This window comes from Anthonomus grandis, chromosome 10 (genome assembly GCF_022605725.1).
Source record: "Anthonomus grandis grandis chromosome 10, icAntGran1.3, whole genome shotgun sequence".
NCBI classification, from domain to species: domain Eukaryota; kingdom Metazoa; phylum Arthropoda; class Insecta; order Coleoptera; family Curculionidae; genus Anthonomus; species Anthonomus grandis.
The window spans coordinates 29,286,133-29,307,854 of record NC_065555.1 but is presented as its reverse complement, the minus strand read 5'-3'; the positions used below and the strand labels follow the sequence as shown (position 1 = coordinate 29,307,854).

The following is a 21,722-nucleotide window of genomic DNA, read 5'->3' as shown; positions in this document are numbered from 1 at the left end:
TATTAGGATTTCCAATTTCCCTAAGCTAAAATACATTGATTGGCTATCTTCAATTTCTTGAAAAATACAGAGAAAGTAAAAAAATGCCTATATGTTTGTTTTTTTACTAGAATATCCTGTACAATTTAATTAACCCTATATTATGACTAAAACTAGCATTTAATTAAAGACTATTTACTTAATGGTTTTATTCATAGTGCAAAAAAATGAACATAGAACCAAATGTCTGTGACTTTTAATTTATGGCCTTTTTTTGAATCTGAGTGTAATTTTTAGTGGCAGTATAACCAAATAGTTGCTTGCACCAAAGGATTAGAAAACATTTCTAGGCTCCGAGGTTACCGGAGATATAAGCCTTGCTCCTCGGTCAAGGAAGATTCCAGGGCGTGGTGGTATTACGCAATCAGTTGCTTTTATCCAGGGGGACAGCCTGCTCTTTGTAGGCCACGACCAACTTGGGAAAGAAGCTTGGAGATGGCTAGACAAAATGTGAAGTAAGTTATATATTTACCTGACGTTTTTTTAAACCAATATTTAAAAACATACAGTGTGTGTCAGCCAAATGGAATAAATTAGCTAATAAATAGACGGGAGCGTGTTGGAAAAAACGCTCGAACACGTAGATTGGTTTTTATAGTTGCGCATTTTTTTTCATAGAAACTTTTTATACAGGGAGTATCAGATAACGGTGGCCAATACCAACTTGCTTAGTTTAAACATAACACCCTGTATGTTAATTAATTTTTAGATTCCTGAGATCATTTTAGACATATTTTGTATACAATGTCCTATACCTATCTTTGACTGTTTCGGAAATATTAAGTAAAATTCAAAAAATAACATTTAGAAAAGAAAATTATTTATTTGCCGAAAATTGTTACAACATATTCAAAAACTTATACATAATACAAATCTAAACAATATAGTCAATGTAGGAGATGTTCAAAATGCTCGCCACGAACGTCTTGGTAACACCCTACCCGTAAATAGAAATTTCTTCGAACGTTACTCAATATCTCAGGTATGCCAGCTAAGTTGTTACATGCAGATTTTGCCCTAAGCATGTAACATGGGATTTCATATAAATTCGGGTAAAAGTTTATAGGTTTTGGTATCGGCTTGAAAGGGTTGTGTGATTTGCAGTTTTATAAATGGAATTTGGGGTTTGATAGTAATGCAATTTATTTTACAAGGCAATAGCATTTATTACGTATTATGCAAGGCTTTTGGGGTTTGATTATTTTTAGGAATGTATTTACCTACCCTATCCTGTCAGCACACCTCGGTGGAGTTAGTTGTATTATGTTTCCTTAGTCCCTATTCATGTACCTGGTGTTGGGAACTTTCTGACCTTTGATTTATTTGTCAAGAGTTTCTATGAGGCCGGTATATGTCTGGGGTATGGAGGGACTTCTAGAGGGTGCTGTTGTGCCACAGATTGCGCTATGAGTGGAGTAAATAAGACCTTTTAGATGGTGATCCGTTAGTGTAGGAAAGTTTAGTTAGAAGTTTTAGTAAATAAACGTGCCTTGACATCTGGTTTTTAACCCTACTAGCCGATTGACAGTGACTGTGATTGACAGTAATGACTATTGACATACTTGTTGTTGTGGAGGTTTGGCAGCGTTGCTGTTTCCCATTAAAGTTTGGTTTCCATTTGGCGGATAACGGAGCGTCATAAATCAGGCAGAGCGACGTAAGAGGAAAATTGGAATTTCGTAGCCCAGTTGGGAAAGTTTTCCATGTTTTAGTATCCGAGCAGTATCATTTTGCTGTGGTATCGCGGAATTTCTATTTTGATAGAGTGAGGCTCCGCGTAGTTTGCACCAAGAGGCAGGGTCAGATCGTGTCGAAGAGAGAGAGTGACTGCTAGTGTCACCTGTCATTGTCTGGTCGGTTGTCAGTTCCTTGTCCAGCCGGTAGCCATCCCGCTATCAGAAAGAACAGTCGACATTTTGTGGTTTTAAGGAAAATTTAAATTCATCTTGCCGGGAATTCGGTTAAATGGAAAAATATTCCTCCCAAGTTTTAGGGTTTAATTTGATGAACGTCTAGTGGGAAGTTGTAGCCGAGAGGATTTCGGATTGACCTGATATTTTGGATTTGGTCGGCTGCTCCCACACCATTTATGGGATTTTGAAATTTTCTAACCACAAAACGAGACTCTAGGCCTCGCTCATCACCTTAGGTATATAGCAACATGTTGGTAATTGCCATAGAATTGATTGTGTGTTTATTTTACTGATTTTTTTTTGTCCTCTATTTTAGAGGCCTCTCCTTTTTCTCATTCTCTCCTCTATTCTCTGGTCTCTTCCTATTCTCTGGTTCCTTCTGGTCATCCCAACACTGTTGGCAACCGGCTTAAGGGAGCCTCAACACAGCCTGGACTGAGCATTGTACTGTGGCTCTGCGATTTTGGATTGGAACTTGCCTGAAATCGACTTGCCCATGTGGTCGTTACCCTGGTTGTAGCTGACTGGTTCCAGAGCTGTCGAGTTAAGCTACCTTAGCCAAAATACACAAGAGATTAGAGGACACGCAAGTTTTTGCACATTTTATTTTATTTTTCCCTTATTGAACGGTTTGATTTAGGGTTGAGGGTTAATTTATTAATTTGAATTTTATGGGTTTATTTTCTTTTATGTAAAACAAGAACGTTAAGAGGTTCTTGCTAAGTCTATTAATATTAACCTGAGGGTTTTTATTTGAGTCGAGCATCGACATAATTGATTTTGACATTGAGCCTGGATCACCTTGTAAGGGATCGGCTATTTGCTGCAAATAACATATTTAGTCATAGTGTTGGTTGTTGGTTAATAGGTTTTATTGCACCAACATACCATTAATAGGCTTTCAAATTCGAACCTTACTATTTAAAAGTTTTATTTAGATTAATGTGACTTGACTAGAGATTGTAAAAGGTATTTTAGGGCCAGTGAGGTATTGTGAATTAGGCTCCAAACATATACTTCTTGTAAACAACACGTGATCACGTTTTGGATTTTCCCCTTAAACAGTAGTTCAGTGCGGATTTGTTTTTTTTCCTTACTAATTCGTCGCCTTAAGCATACCTCAAGTAACTCTTAATTCTTTTATCAATTTTTTTTATTTACTTAAAATTACTACAGTATTACATTTTGAATAATTATCTAAATTTAAATATCTCAGTGGAATTTAATTTTTTCTGTATAAATGGAAGTGACTATGTAAATTCTTGGATGATTATATCAATCTGGTGGACCTATGCATTGTTATTTGAGTTTTTCCCAAATTATTTTCAGCTTTTAGGATCTAGGTACAATCATAAATATAGGTCATCATTTTCTTGATTAAGGGGGCTTATATTACCATCATAATATATCAGGGTTTGGTGTAAAATATTTAAATCAAGTGGCGCTCTTATTAAAATTTCTCCCACTACCTTCTCCATCGTCTAAAAGCTGGCGGCCACCAAATCTCTGAATCTTTTAAAGCAAAATTTGCTTGTCTGGACTTAGTAATTTTTTTTTGTGGTTGGATAGTAGGTATGACTCCCACGGGTTGGAAATAAATTGGCTTGAATCGAGTTACGCGCTACAAAGTCAGTGGGTTTAGTTTTGTATACAATAGTTTTGACTATCCCCATAAGAAAAAGTCTAATGGCGTCAGATCGGGAGACCGTGCTGGCCATTCCATCGATCCTCGCCTCCCTATCCACCGATCTGGAAATATTTGGTTGAGGTACTGTCGGACATTTATTTGGTAGTGCGGTGGTGCTCCATCTTGTTGGTCCTATATTATCATATTCGCTGGAACTTGTGGGTTTCCTGGATCAGGATACAAGTAGGCCAACGTTGGCACTACTTTATTTTGAAGCAATTCTAAGTAATTATCGCCATTCAAATTGCCCTCATTAAAAAAGGGACCTATGCTCTGATCTTCAATAATTCGTGCCCACACGTTAACCTTTTCAGGGTATTGAGTATTGTCTTCTCTCGTCCAGCGAGGATTTTCCCAGGAAGGTGCACTCATCAGAAAACATAACATGTTCTAATTGGATCACATTGCTGTCTAAGATTGCCATCATTTGTTCACAAAAATACATTCTCCTGTCAAAATCGTCTTCCGTGAGCTCCTGGGTGGGTATAATTTTATAGGGATGCATTTTGTTTTCTTTTAATATTCTAATAACTGATGAATAGCTAATATCGAGTACTGGGGCTGCTTTCCGAGTGAGTAGATGTATGTGGGTGTTCCTCAAACTCAAGCATAACAGCCAATTTGGTATCCTCACTTATTGCATTGGCAGCTGCTTTTTTTACCTGCGTAACATGGCCCAGCTCGCGGAATTGCTTTTCTATTTTACTAATTGTCCCTTGGGTTAAAGGCGGCAAATTTGGAAATTTTTCGTGAAATAAGCGAGCTACTTCCATTTGCGTCCGTGTATTATCTCCATAGCCAATCATCCGTAGAATTGTTATTTTGTGCATTTCTGTTAAATGAACCATTTTTCTGGCTTGTAGTTAATGAAATTCAAACGACTATAGCATTGACGAGTACTTCTCTCATGCAACATGATTCGATTTCTCAAGTCATCAATATCCAGATACAAATAAAAAAAAATAGTGAGCCTCAGAGAATGCCTTTTGATGCATAGAAAATGCATACCAAAAATTACTAAAATATCTGGGTTTCACAGGTATTATAAAAAAAACATATATTTTTCTTTAATCTGTACCACCCGGTATCCCAAAAGTTACGCCTTTTAGGACATACGTTCATATCTTCATAAGTTTTTTTTCTTAAAATTTACTTAAGAATCAGCCCCTGAATTTTTTCGCATCTATTTATTTACACCTGTATATTAAAATGATCAAGAACCCTTGACCTCAGCCAGTTAGCAAAAAAAATCGTAACAAGAATGATAACGAGGAATCAAAATTAGTAAATTAAGATAGAGAAACTGAAACTATTGGAAAGCTGAGGAAATTTTCTATAAATTCAGTTTAAGTCAAATTCTTCAATCTGTAATCTTTAATTGATATGCAATCTATTCTTTTTGCGGTCAATTTTATGGATAAGATGTTTCTCAATAAACTGTCGTGATCTATAAGCTGAAATGTGAGCTGTGTTATTTTTATATCTGATTGTATCTTAGAGTGCTATATTCGGCAAACTGTCAACAGTTTTAAAATAAGTATGAACATCTGAAGGATCACTGAAATTATCGGGAAAATTTTAGACATAGTAGGAGGGACGCTTATCGACCTGAGATCTTTGAGTTAACCTTAAAATATTTATTATCAGATATAACATTAGGTAGCCAATTGCATTTTATTGATTAGTAAATTATGAATGAACTGTGTAGATGGAAAACTTCAAATCTCATTAGGAAAATTTGTGATTGGTATATTAGGTTTTAGATATGTATCTGTTTAGTAATTAAATATTTATTTTATTAATCATTTGTGGTTGATACAGCGTAATATTTTCTATTGTTAGGAAATTTAGTAAATTGGTGTTATGGCACAAAGAAATAAATTAAATAAAATATATTTTTAGATATGTTCAAGTTTATAAAAAGCTACTTATAACGCCAGCAGTGGCCTTAACTGCAGAAGAGAAGAAAATTAAAGATCAAGTAGAATGGGACAGAGAATATGAGGACTTACGGGCGCTTAGAGAGGTAAAACTTTAAAAAAGATTATTTTTCACTCATATTGCGCATTATTTATGTTTATATCTCTAAAACAACAATTTCTGCTAGGTTGCCATGAATTCCGTCACTCTTCCAACTAACAATACATCACAAAGTCCTTCAAGGGGTCGTAGTATGTTGGAGAGTTGGTTTCCCCAATGGATGGGTTGGTATTCCACGTCTTCCGCGGAAAGCCCGGAAAGTGGACAGTTAGAGGGAGAAATTTTACAAGTATGTAGTTTTTAAATATCCAATTAAAAAAATCGTAACGCAATTTATTGGGGTTTTAAGGTGCTTGCAGATACGGCTGAAAATAACACAGTCTTTAAACGAGATGCGGTGTTTGGTCAGTTTACTTTTTGTTTGAAAAATGGCACATTAAGTCTTTGTACACTGGATAAAGAAATTGAAGAGAGGTAAGGATAATACCTTGTGACATTATTTAAATCATGATATAAAATAAAATTTTAGTGATTTTGTTAATTTTAGCTATTCTTCTTTTTCAGCTCTCCGATGATCGAACTTGAGTTTAAAAACCTTTTATTAACACTCTCAAGTAAACCCAGGAGTTCCTCTCATACTATAGAGCTTAGTTTAGATGCACTCTATCTTAAAGATAGAATAACTAAAGATACTTTGTTTCCCATACTTGGTAAGTATAAAATGAAACCAAAGTAAGTATAAAATGAAAAAATTAAATATGTTGAATCAAAAAACCAAACACTCTATGCACTAAACTTTTAATAAACTAGTATGGATCTAACAATGAAATTAAAAGAATCTTGCATGTTAGCGTAAATAGATATGCTCTAGGAAGTGTACCTGATACCTGAGTTTCAATACCATTCGTCCTCCACAATCCAATTTAGTAGCAAATCATCCGTATCAGAGCTGGCTCAGCAGACGCACCTTTAGCCTCGTACATGTAAAAGTCTAATGGAATATTGTTAGGCGTTGTCTTTACGAAGTTTTTCGGATAAATTGTCTAATGTGAACCTGACCAGTAAATGGTATGATGTGCTCATCGATGGAGATTTCAGCCGTTGTTAAGTAGGGGTCGTAATTTGCAGTATTTGTCTAAAGGCCTCATCTCAGGTTATATAGCATTAGTGTCAAGAACTTGTTACCCTTAAACTCTTCGGAATCTGTGTGTCACGGGACTAACAGATGCGCAAACGGGGTATCGAGTAAATACCAATTAATATTGCACATTCAAATAGTTTCCCAATATCGGTAGAAGAGGTATTCAGGTAATGTTCCTTTAAAGTAATCTTCCTCATATTTGTAAACATGGCGACGCTGTCAAAGAATTCGTCGGAAATATATTTTTCGAAATACTTGTAAGGCTTTTTTACTGTATCATCATACTGCTATGTAAGATGAAGACTGGATACTAATCTATCACTTTTTTTAACTCAATGTAGACTACATATTGTGATTTTATAACGGTATTATAGCTTCAATATCAATCTTGTTGTCAATTGCTATAATAATATAATAAAGGAAGCATGTGATAATACAGAAAAAAACTACAAGAATGCAGTTATCAATGCGAAGAGAAATTACATTAGCAACTTGATTCACAATGCACAGCATGAATCTGAATACACATAGGTTATAATAAATTTTAACAGACGTTCTCGGAAAAGAGAACAACCAGTTACATATAGTTTCATTGTTAATGAATTTAATGTTTTTTTTAAACATAGTTCCAAAACTATTATCAATGAATCATACTATTATCTCTTTAGCACCCATTGATTTATCCAATACTCTAGCTAGACTTTTTACGATGCGTGACATTTTTCAAAATGTAAAGAATAAAAATGGCAAAGATTGTTTTGTTCTCCCTGTAAAACGTTGAAAAATGGTCTGGCAAAGAATTGCTACTAATTCTCATTATATAATTAAGAAACCAGTGCGTTAAAGAATCCCTTTTTTCAATATCTGCCAGAAGGCTTTGTTAATTCCAATTATTTAAGAAAAGTTATTAAAATAATATGTCTAATTACTGCCCAATCGCATTATTACCAGTTCTGGATCTTGGAAAAAATCTATTGCCAAAAGAATCTTGAAGTATTTGGTGCAGAATAATTTATTTATTGATCGTCAATTTGGATTTAGGATAGGTTGAAATACTACTTTTTAAAAGTAAAATGGATTTGGTATCATATATTTGTGACGTTTTTAATAATAAAAAATATGTCTAAAAAATACTACCTTCTGTGATCTACGTAAGGTTTTTGATTGTGTGTCCCATGATCTGCCTATTGATCAACTCAAAAGTTACCAGTTTTGTAGTAACTCTATAAAAATGATCTTATAGAACATTGAAAGGTTAGAATTAGTAAACAACAACTTTCTTAGAGTTCAAGATGATTGTGTTTAACAATGTATTTTGTTTACAAACATATTAATCGATTCCCTCTCTAATTCAAAAAAGTAGTCCATTCTTCTCTCTAATATTAAAAATTCTCGTTTCAAACATTCTTCGCTCATATTCCGAACATTTTTGCTTACCATGTAGATGTTTAGAGAAACAACGTACACAATCTATGAACTCATACACCTCGAGATGAAAAATGAACACCCAATTATTAATCCAAAACAGAAGTGTATATATTTGTTTAGCAAAAATACATGCAAAATTCCCATTACATACTAATTGAACAGAATAATCCTCAAAAACAGAAGACAAGAAACTAATATTAACATAAAATAACCATGAATAATTAAGTCTTATTCCTAATATCCTATTATTTGTTATAAATAGACAAAAACTATAACTTATATAGAATAATTTTCAATAGATAATATCGTCCTAGCAAACTCGGTTGGATTATTTGCCAGAGGTTTATTGTAAAATCTGTTAAATATTTCAGAATTTTGGGTCCAACCAGCGGTTTTACGAATTGCATCTATACTAAGACCAGCTCGAGCCGCCGCAGATGTTGCAGCATGTCGAATACTATAGGCCTTAAAAATATTACTGTCAATGCCACTTAAACTTAATACATACATTCTTTATCCATCGGCTTAAAGTTTGTGTCGAAGCTGCTCTATATGGTTTTTTAAAAGTAATAATCAGTCGTTTTTCATTTTTAGGCCTTGAAAATTCAGTTCTATCTACATAATGAGATATCAAAGATGCTACACAAAGTTGTGGTTTTTCTTTAAACAAAGGGAATCTAAGAACAGGTTGAAGTTTATTTCTGCCTGAGGTCTTTATCTTATCTGGAATTTTAATTTCTAAAACTGAATTTTTAATAACAATATTTTCTATTTTAATTAACGAAATTGTTTGTATCCTACGAGCCAATGTTTAGGCCAGTAAGGCTACTAGTTTATGAACAAGCTTTTCTAAGGAGATATTTTCGAGTGGATAAAGGCCCATAGGAGGATATGGATCCCAAGTTGACGAATATTTGGGTAAAGGAGGCTTCATATTATAAATGCTCTTTAAAAGCCGTTTGAAAATATAACCTTCGTTACTTGGAAATTTTATTACCAGTGACAAAGCTGATTTATGTGTATTTATTAAACTATAGGAAAGGCCTTTATCTACCAAAGTCTTTAAAAACTTATGATGCTCGTTAATTCATAATTAAATGGGTTAAATTTATTTTCACTGCAATAGGACCACCATTTCCTAAAAACCATATCATATTGCTTTAACGTTTTCTCACATATGGAAGATAGAAGTATGGGAATTCCAGATTCTGGGATGTTCCTCCTTAGAAACGCTTGCCAGACAAAATCCCTACAGCCAGGGTAAGGTACTTGTAATTCGGATGCGGTAAGCTGGAAGGAGATAAAATTAAGTTCTTATCTGGTCCTAAAATAAGTTCAGGTTTAATCAACATCTTTTTAAATTTGGGACACCATGGTTCATTAAGCCATACAGGTACAACCACAATTCCTTTCGCTTTATCACAAATAATTTTATCTAAAACTTTAGATACAATTGAAAATGGTGAAAAAGCGTAAAACTTAATATTGGTCCATGATAGAGTAAATGCATTAACAGTTTCCGATCCCGGATCGGGTTTCCAAGAAACATATCGTTTACATTTAGAATTCTGTTCAGAAGCAAACAGATCTATTTCAGGATTACCAAAAGATGTAAAAATCCTATGTATGAATTTTGCTTTTAACGAATACTCAGTACCCGTCCTTAGTAAACGTGATTCTAAGTCAGCAATTATATTTTCCTTTGAACTTATATACTACGATGCCAAAATTCGAATGTTACGCTTTTTACGCCATTGCCTCATTTCTCTGCATATGCTATTAAAATGTTCATACTGCACACTGCCCATTCTGTTAATACAAGATATAGCGGTAGTGTTATCAATTCTGAGTAAAATACTGCAATTCTTTAAATTTTTTGCAAATAATTTTAGTCCGCAAAAAGCGGCAACTAATTCTAGATAATTTATGTGAAAAACTTGATGATTATAAATGTTCCAAAAACCATGAGTCCTTTCTAAATCACAACAAGCCCCCCAACCCCTTAGCGATGCGTCAGTAAAAATTTCTTTTACAAAGGGAGTTTCTTTTATTTGTTGTTTACTTGTCCCTAAATTATTTAACCACCAGAAAAGATCGTTTTTCAAGTACTTGAGGATTACCATTTTTTTATTATAATTATTGTTTACTTTCAATAATGCTAACCATTTTTCTCGTTCAAAAAGTTTAGTGTATATCCAGCCATAGCAAGACCACAGGACAAACAGCAACTAATTGACCAATTAAGGCTGCAAATCTTTAATTTAAATTCTTTTTCAAACATAAATCTGTAAACTTCCTTACTGATTTTAAGTTTTTTCTCCAGAGGAGCTGAAAATGTTAATTTTTTTGAATTAAAAGTGAAACCTAAAAACGATATGTCATGTGACGGATTAAGTATACTTTTGTCCCAATTTATCACAAAACCCACAGAAATTAATAATTTTATTGTGAATTCTATGTTTTCTTTGCATAACTTATATGATGATCCTAAAAGTAACATATCATCCAAATAAACTATTGAAACAAATCCCCTACATTGTAGCGTTTTATTTTTCTACTCTTATTTTCACTAACGCTCCATTGATATTTCATTAATTTCATTGATATTTCATTAATTGTGGTCATCAGCTTGATGTCTTGGAAAATTCCTCTTTGGATTTTACAGGTGGTTGTCCTGATTTGTTTTCATTAGAAGAGCTTTCTGAGGAACAGCGAACTGTAGCTGGTAGGGCTAATTTTCTGTGGCGTTAACTTTACAGTGTTACTATTTTGCCAAGAGTTTGCAGACGGTAGCTCAGAATTATTGGAGGCTTGGGATTGTTCGAAGGTTCACTTATGACTGGCTATTAAAGAATATGATCTTGATTATAATTAATAAATAAGAGGGTGCCACTTAGTTTTTTTTTTTTATAAATGAAAGAAAACTAAGAAAAACACTTGGTATATAGGTTTCAATTAACAATTAAATGACCCTGGATAAAGTAGATTTAAAGAGGCAAAAAAAAAATATCTTAACAATACAACCAAATTATATTTACATTAAAGATATGTATACACCTCACTTTCTAATCTGTTAAATGTTAATAATTTATTATGAATTAAAATATGAATAATGTTGATATGATTAAATAAAATAAGTTTGTCAAAAGTGACATTTAAATTATGATTAAGCTACTGGGTAGATTTCAGCACTTGAAAAATAAATTGCAATTATTAAAGTTTTTAGTATATATTTGTGTTATGCAGGGGAAAGTTCATGAACCTTTTTACCTAAGGCATATCAGCCTTAACCGAGTCATATCTACTTAACTACCAAAAAAAGGTACTGAAAAATACTGAACAAAAATTAACTAAAATTATAGATAAGAAATTGACATATTAAATTATGATGTTGATTAAATATTTGTAGCAATAAATTGATTTTAAAGATATATTAATAAAAATTTAAATATGTGAGACAAATCTATGGTTAATAATATTTAAATAAATGGAATAAACTGGCCTGTATATTCCTCCAAGAAATAAACGGTTAGCCTTCAAAACAAAGCTGTAAATGTGTGCCATTTGTAGCTTAGCCATCTGGACTGGAAATCTCTAATACTAGCTCCAACTCTGGCTCCAGCTTCACCGCTTTCAGCAATTTCCCGGGGAAATCAACAGCCTGTAGCCATCAACAATTAAAGAAGAATAAAGAGGAAAACGGAAAAGTAAAACCCTAAAACAACGGTTGCCATTGTATTCACTGTCGATAAAAAAATGAATGGCGTTCAAAATGTGACACACTCACCTTGCTAAGTTTCATTATCTATCCATCAAAATCTTGGGCATCCTGCACCAGAATTATGAATTAAACGGTTCCCTAAAGGAACAAGATTAAGGACTATAAATTATAAACCATATTGGCCACTTCCTGCTTCACAAACTTCGGAAATAAAAAACTGGCCTTTTACGTGCGCTTCTACCTGCGACACGGGAACAAGTCCTCGAAAAATGGATGCAGTACCGACTAAATAAGTTACGACCCCACCTCTCGCCTGAGCTGTCAATGTCAATCCAATCAGAGAAAACATCAATCAAGACCAACCAGAAGAGTGACGGACCGTCAACAGAAAGCATGAATAATAAAACCAGGAGAGTAATGCGTTACAGTAGTAATGTGTCAATGACAGTGTGAATTTAAAGAAATATCGATAAAAGAAGTTGACTGAAATTATTAATATAATTATTGAAATTAATGAAATATCAATGGAGCGTTAGTGAAAATAAGAGTAGAAAAATAAAACGCTACAACATCTTAAATAATGCAATAATGGTTTTAATATTTTTGTAAACACAAAAGGAGTACTATAGTACACTATATTTAATCCAAAGGGCAAAACTTTAAATTCATATAGCTTCTTGTTAAATTTAAATCTTAAAAATTTTCTATAACCTTTATCTATAGGAATTGCAAAATACGCATCCCTCAAATCGATTTTTGCCATAAAATCGTCCTTAGAGATTAATCTCAAAACAGAACTATAATCCTCTAATTTAAAGTGAGTGGCATTAATGTATTCATTGAGCTTTTTTAGATTTAAAACGAATCTGACACCCCCATCAGATTTTGGGACCAAAAAATAAGGCGATAGAAATTCGTTATCAATATGTGTACACTGTTCTATGGCTCCCTTTCCCTCTAATTCATCTATGACAAGACTATATGAATTTAAGTCTTTTTTTGCAATAAAAACCTTGGGCTTATTGTTTTGAACCGGGAATTTCAAAAAGGGTAGTTTAAAACCTTTAACCCAACTCAAAATAGTTTTATTTTGAGTAATTTTGGCCTAGTTATCAATAAAGTTAGACACTCTTCCGGCAATTCCTGTACATACCTCCACAGTTAATTCCTTCTCTTTCTCCAAGATGATTGTTTTTTGAATGTATTGTCGTTCCTCTCTGCTCTCGGAAATGATCCGGTCTTCTCTCTTACTGATTGCCACGCCCTCCTCTCTATTGGTTGAGATTTGTGTGGTTTGGATCCCTGCTTGAAATCTTGCTTGAACTTGGGTTTATTGAATTGACCTCGGTAGTTTAAATGATCCTTTTGAGTATATGAATACTTTGGTTTCACAATGCCTCCCACTTTTGAAGAAGCACTTGATGCCTCTCGGGACTGTTTTACTTTTTCTAATAAATTTTCCCGATATAAAAATTTGTCGATATCTTGATTTTCCAAACACTTTTTGTACTGGGGGTTCAAAAAAGAACTTAATAGAAACCTCCTATGAAGAGATATTTGGTGGAAAACATCTGCAAAAATTGTGGTGGAATCAGCCAGTTTCTGTAATAGTTGTTATTTTGATTTGGAGAGTTTTTCTCTGAAACCAGAAGGTTAATTGGGTCATATAATGCCATAAGACCGGCTGTCATCTCTGTTTGAATTTTTGATAAATATTTATCCTCTCGTACTTTGTTTTCTTTTAAGCCTGCTGCAATCTCCTCATTTAAAATAGGAGTTAATAAAGCAGCACAATTCTGGTCAGGAGGATATTGCTCTATTAATTTTTGTTTTTTTCTCTGAATCTAAGCCTTTTGTTAAAAGATGTGACCACCGGGTTGTAATTCCGTCTAGTATTGTGTGACCTAATTTAGTATTCTCGGCGGGGTCTTGACCAAAAAGATTCATTACATCGTTAGAATTTTGGTTGTTTTCCGTTAGTGGTAGTGGTGGTTCAGTTATTGACGGTTCCTCTACTAAAGTTATATCATTTATGAGACTGGTCGGGGCCGGGGCCCCTTGTTGGTCGGTCTCATTGATTACTAAATTAATATCACTTGAACCGACATGAACATCTGCTATGGTCACCAAAGGATTATTTTGCTGAACCTCCACATCTGCAAGGATAGAGCATTGTAAGATTTCATTAAGCAAAAATAATAAAAAAATGCCAATATTAAAAAAAAAGAATCATTAAGATTCAGGTGGCCATTTCAAAGAATGCCTTACGCCAAAATTAATTAGGCTTACACGGATTTGTTTTTTGGCCATACTGCCTTTAATATTGACGTAAATTATATTAAGCCTACCTGAGGTATCAAACACAGTATTAAGCACATTGTCCGATGAAGAATCTGATTCGGAAGAGCACTCCATAATTTCTTTTTGAAATTCCTCCATTTTCCTTTTCAATTTGTCCAATTTTCTACGTTTCCCTTCTTTTTCCGCACTTCTAGAATCACTTTGGGCACGCTTCGGCATTTTAACCAACAATATACAGCTTTTAAACAAACTTTTTAACGAAAAACAGCGGTGAAAGAATTCGTAATGTCAAGTCTATAGCACAAGACAATATAATGAGACCATTGGGTGGTCCACCCAATGGTCTCATTAATGGAATGCTGATAAGTTTGTTTTGGTATTTCTTTATACTTGTGAGTCATCGCATTACACGATATAACTACATGGTAAGCAAAAATGTTCGGAATATTAGCGAAGGATAATTCAGAGATTGGAGGGACACAAAGTCAATGGTCTCAGATTATGTTTATTTTTTAAAGAACTATTATATGTGTTTCGCCCTAAGGCATCATCAGATCTAAAAGTAGAAAGCAACCATAGTATAGAAAACAACAGTGCATGGACACGAATTAAAATGTTAAAAGATTGTTGACTCTGTTGTCAAGTTTACACACATTTTTAACAGAGAAAATTTTCAGCTATATATTAACACATATAATAATGTTAATTTAACTTATTGATATTTAATTAAAAAAAAAAGGACAAATAAATATATCTTATTCTAAGCGCAAAAATAACATCTTCTAAGCAAAAAAAAATTATTAACATACTTATTCCTAAAACCGCTTCTAAAAAATTTGAAATGGCAACATCACGAGCAAAAGCTGAAGAAGAAGGTTGGGTTATTTGAATGTTTTTGTGAACTGTTACTATAGTAAAAACTTGTGCAGTTTGTGGCGCGTTATGAGAAAAAGACGATTCAAGCCATTCTTTTCACGTTATTATTATAACATTACAATAATACACCGTTATGGTATGGTAGAATAATAAAAACTTCTTAAGAAATCATTTAATTTTGATAAAAATGCCTTTTATTAGGTTAGTACGTTTATTCTAGTGAAGTACGTTAAAAAAACACGTAAAGAGTTCATAAACGGTAATATTGTTTATAATTTAAAAAATAATTTATTAATAATAAATATTTATCATGTAAATATTTTTGACGACGTCACTGGTAAAGATTTCTTCTGTCTGTGGAATCAACAATGGGATCGAGCGGCGTTCCCATGTTGTTGCCTTTTTCTCAAATATACGTAATCTGCAGTCATTTAACTTTGAATATTGACTGTATAGATATAGACTATCTTATCATATTTTGTGGAAAAAAATACTTCATATTTTATTAAAGAGGAATAGTATAAAAAAATCCAAATTATTTGTTATCACTCTAAGAGCATAACACCCAGAGGAGACCTTACTGCAAACACGAGAGATGTGTTCCTCAAATTTTAAAGTATCATCAATGGTTAAACCCAAAAATTTATTAAAATGTGGGGTTGCAACAAAATGAGAGTCCATAAGAATATTATTAATGGAACCTTTTAAGTTGACAAAGTGAAACATTAAAACTCAACAAATTTGAGTCACACCAGGTTTTTACTTTGTGAAGACAGGCAGTTATTTTTTTGGTTAATTGAGACGGATATACATCATGTCATAAGATAGTTGTATCGTCTGCAAACCCTCACTTAACGTTAGTGGGAGCAAGAAAAAAAGATTCAGGTACACTTACATGTGACAAATATTTCAAGGAATTTCCAGTCTGTGGTATACTTTTTGAGAGGTTATCAGCTATAGAACAGTAAAATGAATTTAAATTATCAGCTTTTAAATCGCTTGAAACCTGAGAAAAATGACCAGCCTTACCCCTTAATGCATTTAAGATTCTTCACGACTCCTTATCCCTATTACTTGATTTTTTAAATTCTTTCTTGAAAGTAAGTTTTCTTTGCCATTAAAATTAAGGCTCTGTAAATTTTTCTGTAATTATTGAAATATTTTAAGAAGAGTTGATTATGTATCAAACATTTACGAATATAATGTAGAGATCGCATATTCTTCCCAGACACTCTAAGACCCTTTATGTACCAAGGCTTTCTTTTTGGCTCCTTAATACTTATGAGAGGAAAAGACACTCTGCCAGTCCATCAGACCACATTTCAACTGAAATTCTTTAAAATTTGTAGTGACAAATTTTTATGATATAAAGTGTTTTTTGCCATTTCTACATTAGCATTTGGCATCATTGCTTCAGAGATGTTACAAGCAAACAAACTGCCCATAGTTTTACGGCAATGCTAATTCTAGTCTTTCAATGTTCTAAGAAAATGATATAGTTATACTTAATTGACCGTTCACAGGTAGTTTCGATGAAAGGGGATGTATCTTTTCTTACTTAGACTTGTTATTTTTAAAGCGCCTCAAGGGTCGATACTGGATAGACTACTATTTTTAATATATGTTAATGATCTCTTTGTTATCAACTAGATAGGCAGATACACCTTACTTGCAGATGACACCTCTGTATTTGCAAGTGGATGTACATTTGAGGAGACTATGGACAGATGTGATGTTGGGGAAAGGTTCGGGTTAAGTCATCGTAAATCGAAGGCGTTAGAGCGGTGTTTACTTGCTTTATTGATGTCAAAATTACAACTAACTAAGATCACTTCTAGAATACCCCTTAACTAACAATCTTAACTACTCAGCATCTACGTGCTGGGTTTATGTGGTAATAATAACATAATTTATAAATATAATTGCTGTTGCATTGATAATCTAAAACAACTTACTAACCTACATACCTTGGACTGATTTACTTACTAAAGACTAAATAATAATTATGTCCTACTTATTACATCTCACAGAGCATGTGATGCACAATTAGAAATTGAGCACTGATTCCAACAAAAAAGCCTTATTCTTAATCAAGACAAGAATAAAAATATAATATTCTGTCTACATTGGACAAATAAGGTCATTTTGCCTGTTCCTAAAAATGCAAAATTTCTTGGTGTTTATTTGTGAACCCGAGCTTGGTTGGGTTCCACAAACTTAATCAGTGGCTGTTAAGATGTCCAAAGGTATATATGCATTAGTTTGCATTATGTAATTCTGTCTTATGCTGCTATTGTATGGGGACATGTACTGTGGAGGGACAACGAGTGTTTGGTCTACAGCGTAGCGCTGTGCGGGTTGTGGCTGATGTAGGATATAAAGATGATTGAAAGAACAGCTTTATCACCTTACATTTCCATCTCTATACATTTTTCAAAACTTAATTCACATACATACATCAGAATAAAAGCAATTACTTCACAAATGGCGAAATTCATGGCATAACCACTCGTGGTAGTGAAGTCACGTGGAAGTCACACATGGCATAAGCACTCGGTGTCACAACAAAGACTTGGAAAATGGCAAAGTGAATTCCTTGCTGATAAATTTTGAAACGAGTTATCGAGAGAGGTCAGAGGTCTTGATATAAGAAATTTTAAATAAAGGATACCTGGCTTGCTAATTAAAAAGACTTATTATAACACATATTTATTTTATTTATTTTAGCAGTATAGCCCAACAGTATAAACCATTTACAGAGCTAAAAGTTACAAAAGTGTTTTAATAATTTTTAGGATATAATAAAAACATACATAAACTAATATATTCTCCGCAACATCACAGTAATAACTATATTTCAATAATTTAAAGAAATAACCCCAAACTTATATAAAAATAAGCAACCACAAATTATTAACCCTAAAAAAGAATATATATTTGTATACCTAAATTTCAATGAGCGAGAATTCAGCACTACAATACACCAAATCACAACCAAACCAACAGCCTATTAGACTAATTTAACATATTGCTTTAACTCAAAAAATTACAAAAAAAGAATTAACATAGGTGCTCTTTCTATCCCGCTGGCATACTTAATGTGCCCAAATATTAAAAAGTCGCCAGTTATGTCTAATTATAATAGCATATCAAAGAATCTTTCAAACTTCTCATCGGTAATTTTTGGAGGTATATATAATACAAGCATAAACAGGTGGTGATATGAACTATTAGAGATATGACTATACTCTATTTCAGAAGTGTGTAGAGCAATAAAACCTCATTAGGTATGCAAAAGTGGTACCTGGTGATCCACCAATATTTTATGCCACTACCTTAGTTGGGTATTAGTTTCAATGTTTCAAATTCTTTCTTTTCGTTGATTGCAGGTAGTGCCACCCGGTTTTGGGTCAATTTATGAGTTTTGCCCATTGTTACCCACTGATAAACATTGAAAACGGTTCGCCAAAGGCGTGCAACTGGGACTTGTTTTTTACCTTATAATTAATGTACTTAAATGCTATTTTATTTGAGAAAGTTACTTTTGTTTAAATGGAATAATATATTTTTTTCACAAATTTATTGAACATAATATGTAGAGTAAAACAGTTGAAAATGTCACTTTTGGATCTGGCACTTTTTGAACAGTGTATAACAATTTTAAATTATAATAGATTGTAGTCTTCTTCGTCATCTGACGAACTGTCATCACCTCTTGACATTATAATTAAAGGATCGACTGTCTGATCGATGAGGTTGTCAAGATCCCACATTTTGTCCTCTTGCTTAATTACATGCTGGACTGCTTTTCGCCAATTCTCTAGTGTCGCTTCCGTAATGGCTTGATCAAACAGTAGCTTAACATCTTTCATTTTAAAAGTCGTGTTTTGTCTTGCTACAAATCCTTTTACCTGCGCCCATATCAGTTCTATAGGATTTAGTTCGCAATGATATGGCGGTAAGCGCAGTACAGTTATATTATATTTTTCGGCTATATCTTCCACGGCGTATTTCATGAAACGAGTTTTGTGTAAGTTTGCTATTGCCAGCAGTTCTTTTTTTATCAAATTTGCTTCAAACGCAATACCTTTTGCAGTCAGCCAATCGATAATTTCTTGCTTTCTCCAACTTGAAGTTGGCGTCTTCTCTATTCGCCGTGAATGATAGCTTGCGTTATCCATAACCACCACCGATTTAGCCGGAAGAAATTTTATCATTTCACCAAAATAGTCCTCGAAAACGTCTGAGTTCATGTCTTCATGGTAATCTCCTGTGCGAGTCGACTCAAAGGTTAGCAGACCTTCTTTTAAAAATCCCTCTTCGCTTCCAATATGTGTGATTATAAGTCTTTTTCCTTTTCCCGAAGGTACTTTAATACCCGTAGACAGGCCTTCTATGAAAGCTTGGCGAGCACTGGTTATATTTTTGTCTTGCCACATTTTTTGGACTATATAACCTTCGTTAATCCACGTCTCATCAAGATAAAAAACTTTCTTTTGCTCCCTGCGGTACTGCTTGATACTTCTCAAGTATTGTCGTCTCCAACAAACAATTTCGTCGCTCTCCAGTAAAAGTGCTTTGCGGTTATGCTTTTCCCAGGCAAAATCCATATTTTTTAAAGTTTTCCATAAAAGTTTTCTACTTATCAACGGAATACTGTCATCTCGGCCAAGCTCCAATAAAATTTTGTCTAGGGTGGGTATTTCCTTTTTAAAATAAAAAGAGTGAACTTTTCTTCGAATTATACATTTAGCATTTTCATCAAGGACTTTTGTAGGTCGTCCTGGCTTTTGCTTGGGAGATTCCACTTGCTATTGCCACCTGCTACTTTTCTTTCCCGCAACAATTTGAAAATGGCGGACTTTCCAATTCCACTCATTCGAGAACATTTTTCAACAATTTCTTGCACAGTAAAACTAGGGTAATCGTGTTTTATGCAATCATGTACATTTAAAATAATAACTTTTTCACTCAGCGATAGTGGAGAATTTTTAGTACATCTTTTCGTTGGACTGAATACCTCCATTTTTTAAATATTGGGATAATAATATTGTGATTACGCTACAGCGTAGCAGTGACTACTAACGTTTAAAATATGATTTAAAAGTATTTATAGTCTGTATATATTACCTGACCCCATTTTTGCATGTTACAAAGCGTTAAAAGATAGGTACCTATACAAAAGGATTAAAAGTATTTATTTAGTATTTATTCTCTTTCAGAATAAAGGCATTTAATCCGTGAAAATTAAATTCATAAATATTATAAGTACCTGCGCCTATGAACTATCACGAAATGTAGCCAAACAGAACGGAATTCCCCAGTTTATTGCTCTATACACTTCTGAAATAGAGTATAGTGTCTATTATTGAGCACACTATTGGCCTTTGACAACCAGAAGGACACCGCCTCTACGCGATAAATTGACCTGAACTCGATTTTTTCGGCGTACCTCGTATTCAGCTGGAAATAATGCAGAACTGTCGACCTCCCCACCTAGCCATGTTTCTGTTAATGCGACAATGTCGTACGCAAAATCGCTTATTGAAGAAAATAATTTATCGATTTTGGAATTTAAGCCGCTAACATTTTGATAATAGCGTGATGGAGTGTTATTCTCGAACACGTTGGGTTGGTTGTTTCAGTTTTTTGAACGAAAGTTGTATCTAGTGTTTGCAGTTTTCGTTTCAGGAACTGACGTTTTTCCCTTCGATAAACGTTGTTTCAATGGATTGGCTACCAAGATTGTCTTACTAGCAACTGGTGAGGCATTAGGCAGTGCAGTTTCAATTGTTGGTAGGTCAGGGTTTGATTCAGATGGTTGAGGATTTTGTGGAACAAGCTTTTGCAGAGCTTCCGGGCGCCATGTTTTATTATTAATTATTAGACAGTCCGTTTTCAACTTAACGGAGTGCCCTTGGTTTTTGGCATACTTCATATAAAATTGGAGCTTTTTTTTTTAGATCAAGTAGCTCTTTAGGTAGGTCTTCTGAGATCGCATACTCTGTGTTTTTTAGTTTATACGCCGCTTTTAAGATGGAACGAGCGGCAGAGTTCGTTATAAACTTAATTAATATTGGTCTTACTCTATTATTAGTTTCAGATCTTCCAATCCGAAAGGCCTCATCAATGTCTTGGGATATAATATTAATATGTAGCATAGTCTGTGCGAATTCCGATAATATAGCATTAAGATCTTCATGAATAGTTTCCTTAATGCCTGACAGGACTAGGTTTTTGGAACGAGTCTGATATTCTAACTGCTGAACTCTGTCTCTGAGTGCTTTATTCTCCTTCTCAAGTTTTTTAACAGCTTGTATATTTTAGTTTAGTAAAGCTAATAGCTTATTTGTTAGATCATTTATTTTGCACAATTATCGGGAATATAGTCCCACAGGTAAACAAATTCGCTACTGTAGAAATGTGTTTGCAGCCCATTTTATAATTAGGTTTAATTAAAATAACCGTTTATACATCTATAGAGATAGTAGTCAAGAAACTGCTTAGCCGCAAGTATTAACAGCCGCTTATTCGACTTACATATAAAACAGTCCACTCAGTCCTAAGAGACAGCTTGTTGAACTCGGAGCACACAATTCACGTGCACATACCTGCGATAATACGTTTAAAATGAAT

The 21,722-nt window shown here is 33.7% G+C and overlaps 1 protein-coding gene across 2 annotated transcripts in view; it reads left to right on the top strand.

Annotated features, from left to right (window-relative positions):
• LOC126740856 (intermembrane lipid transfer protein Vps13D) overlaps positions 1–21,722 on the top strand; it is a 261,585-nt gene that overhangs the window by 31,117 nt on the left and 208,746 nt on the right. For both annotated transcript variants that reach the window (XM_050447025.1, XM_050447023.1), the window contains exons 7-11: positions 277–494; positions 5,542–5,665; positions 5,747–5,908; positions 5,969–6,093; positions 6,184–6,329. In XM_050447025.1, coding sequence (XP_050302982.1) covers positions 277–494; positions 5,542–5,665; positions 5,747–5,908; positions 5,969–6,093; positions 6,184–6,329 — 775 coding nt within the window. The remainder of the gene's footprint in view (positions 1–276; positions 495–5,541; positions 5,666–5,746; positions 5,909–5,968; positions 6,094–6,183; positions 6,330–21,722) is intronic.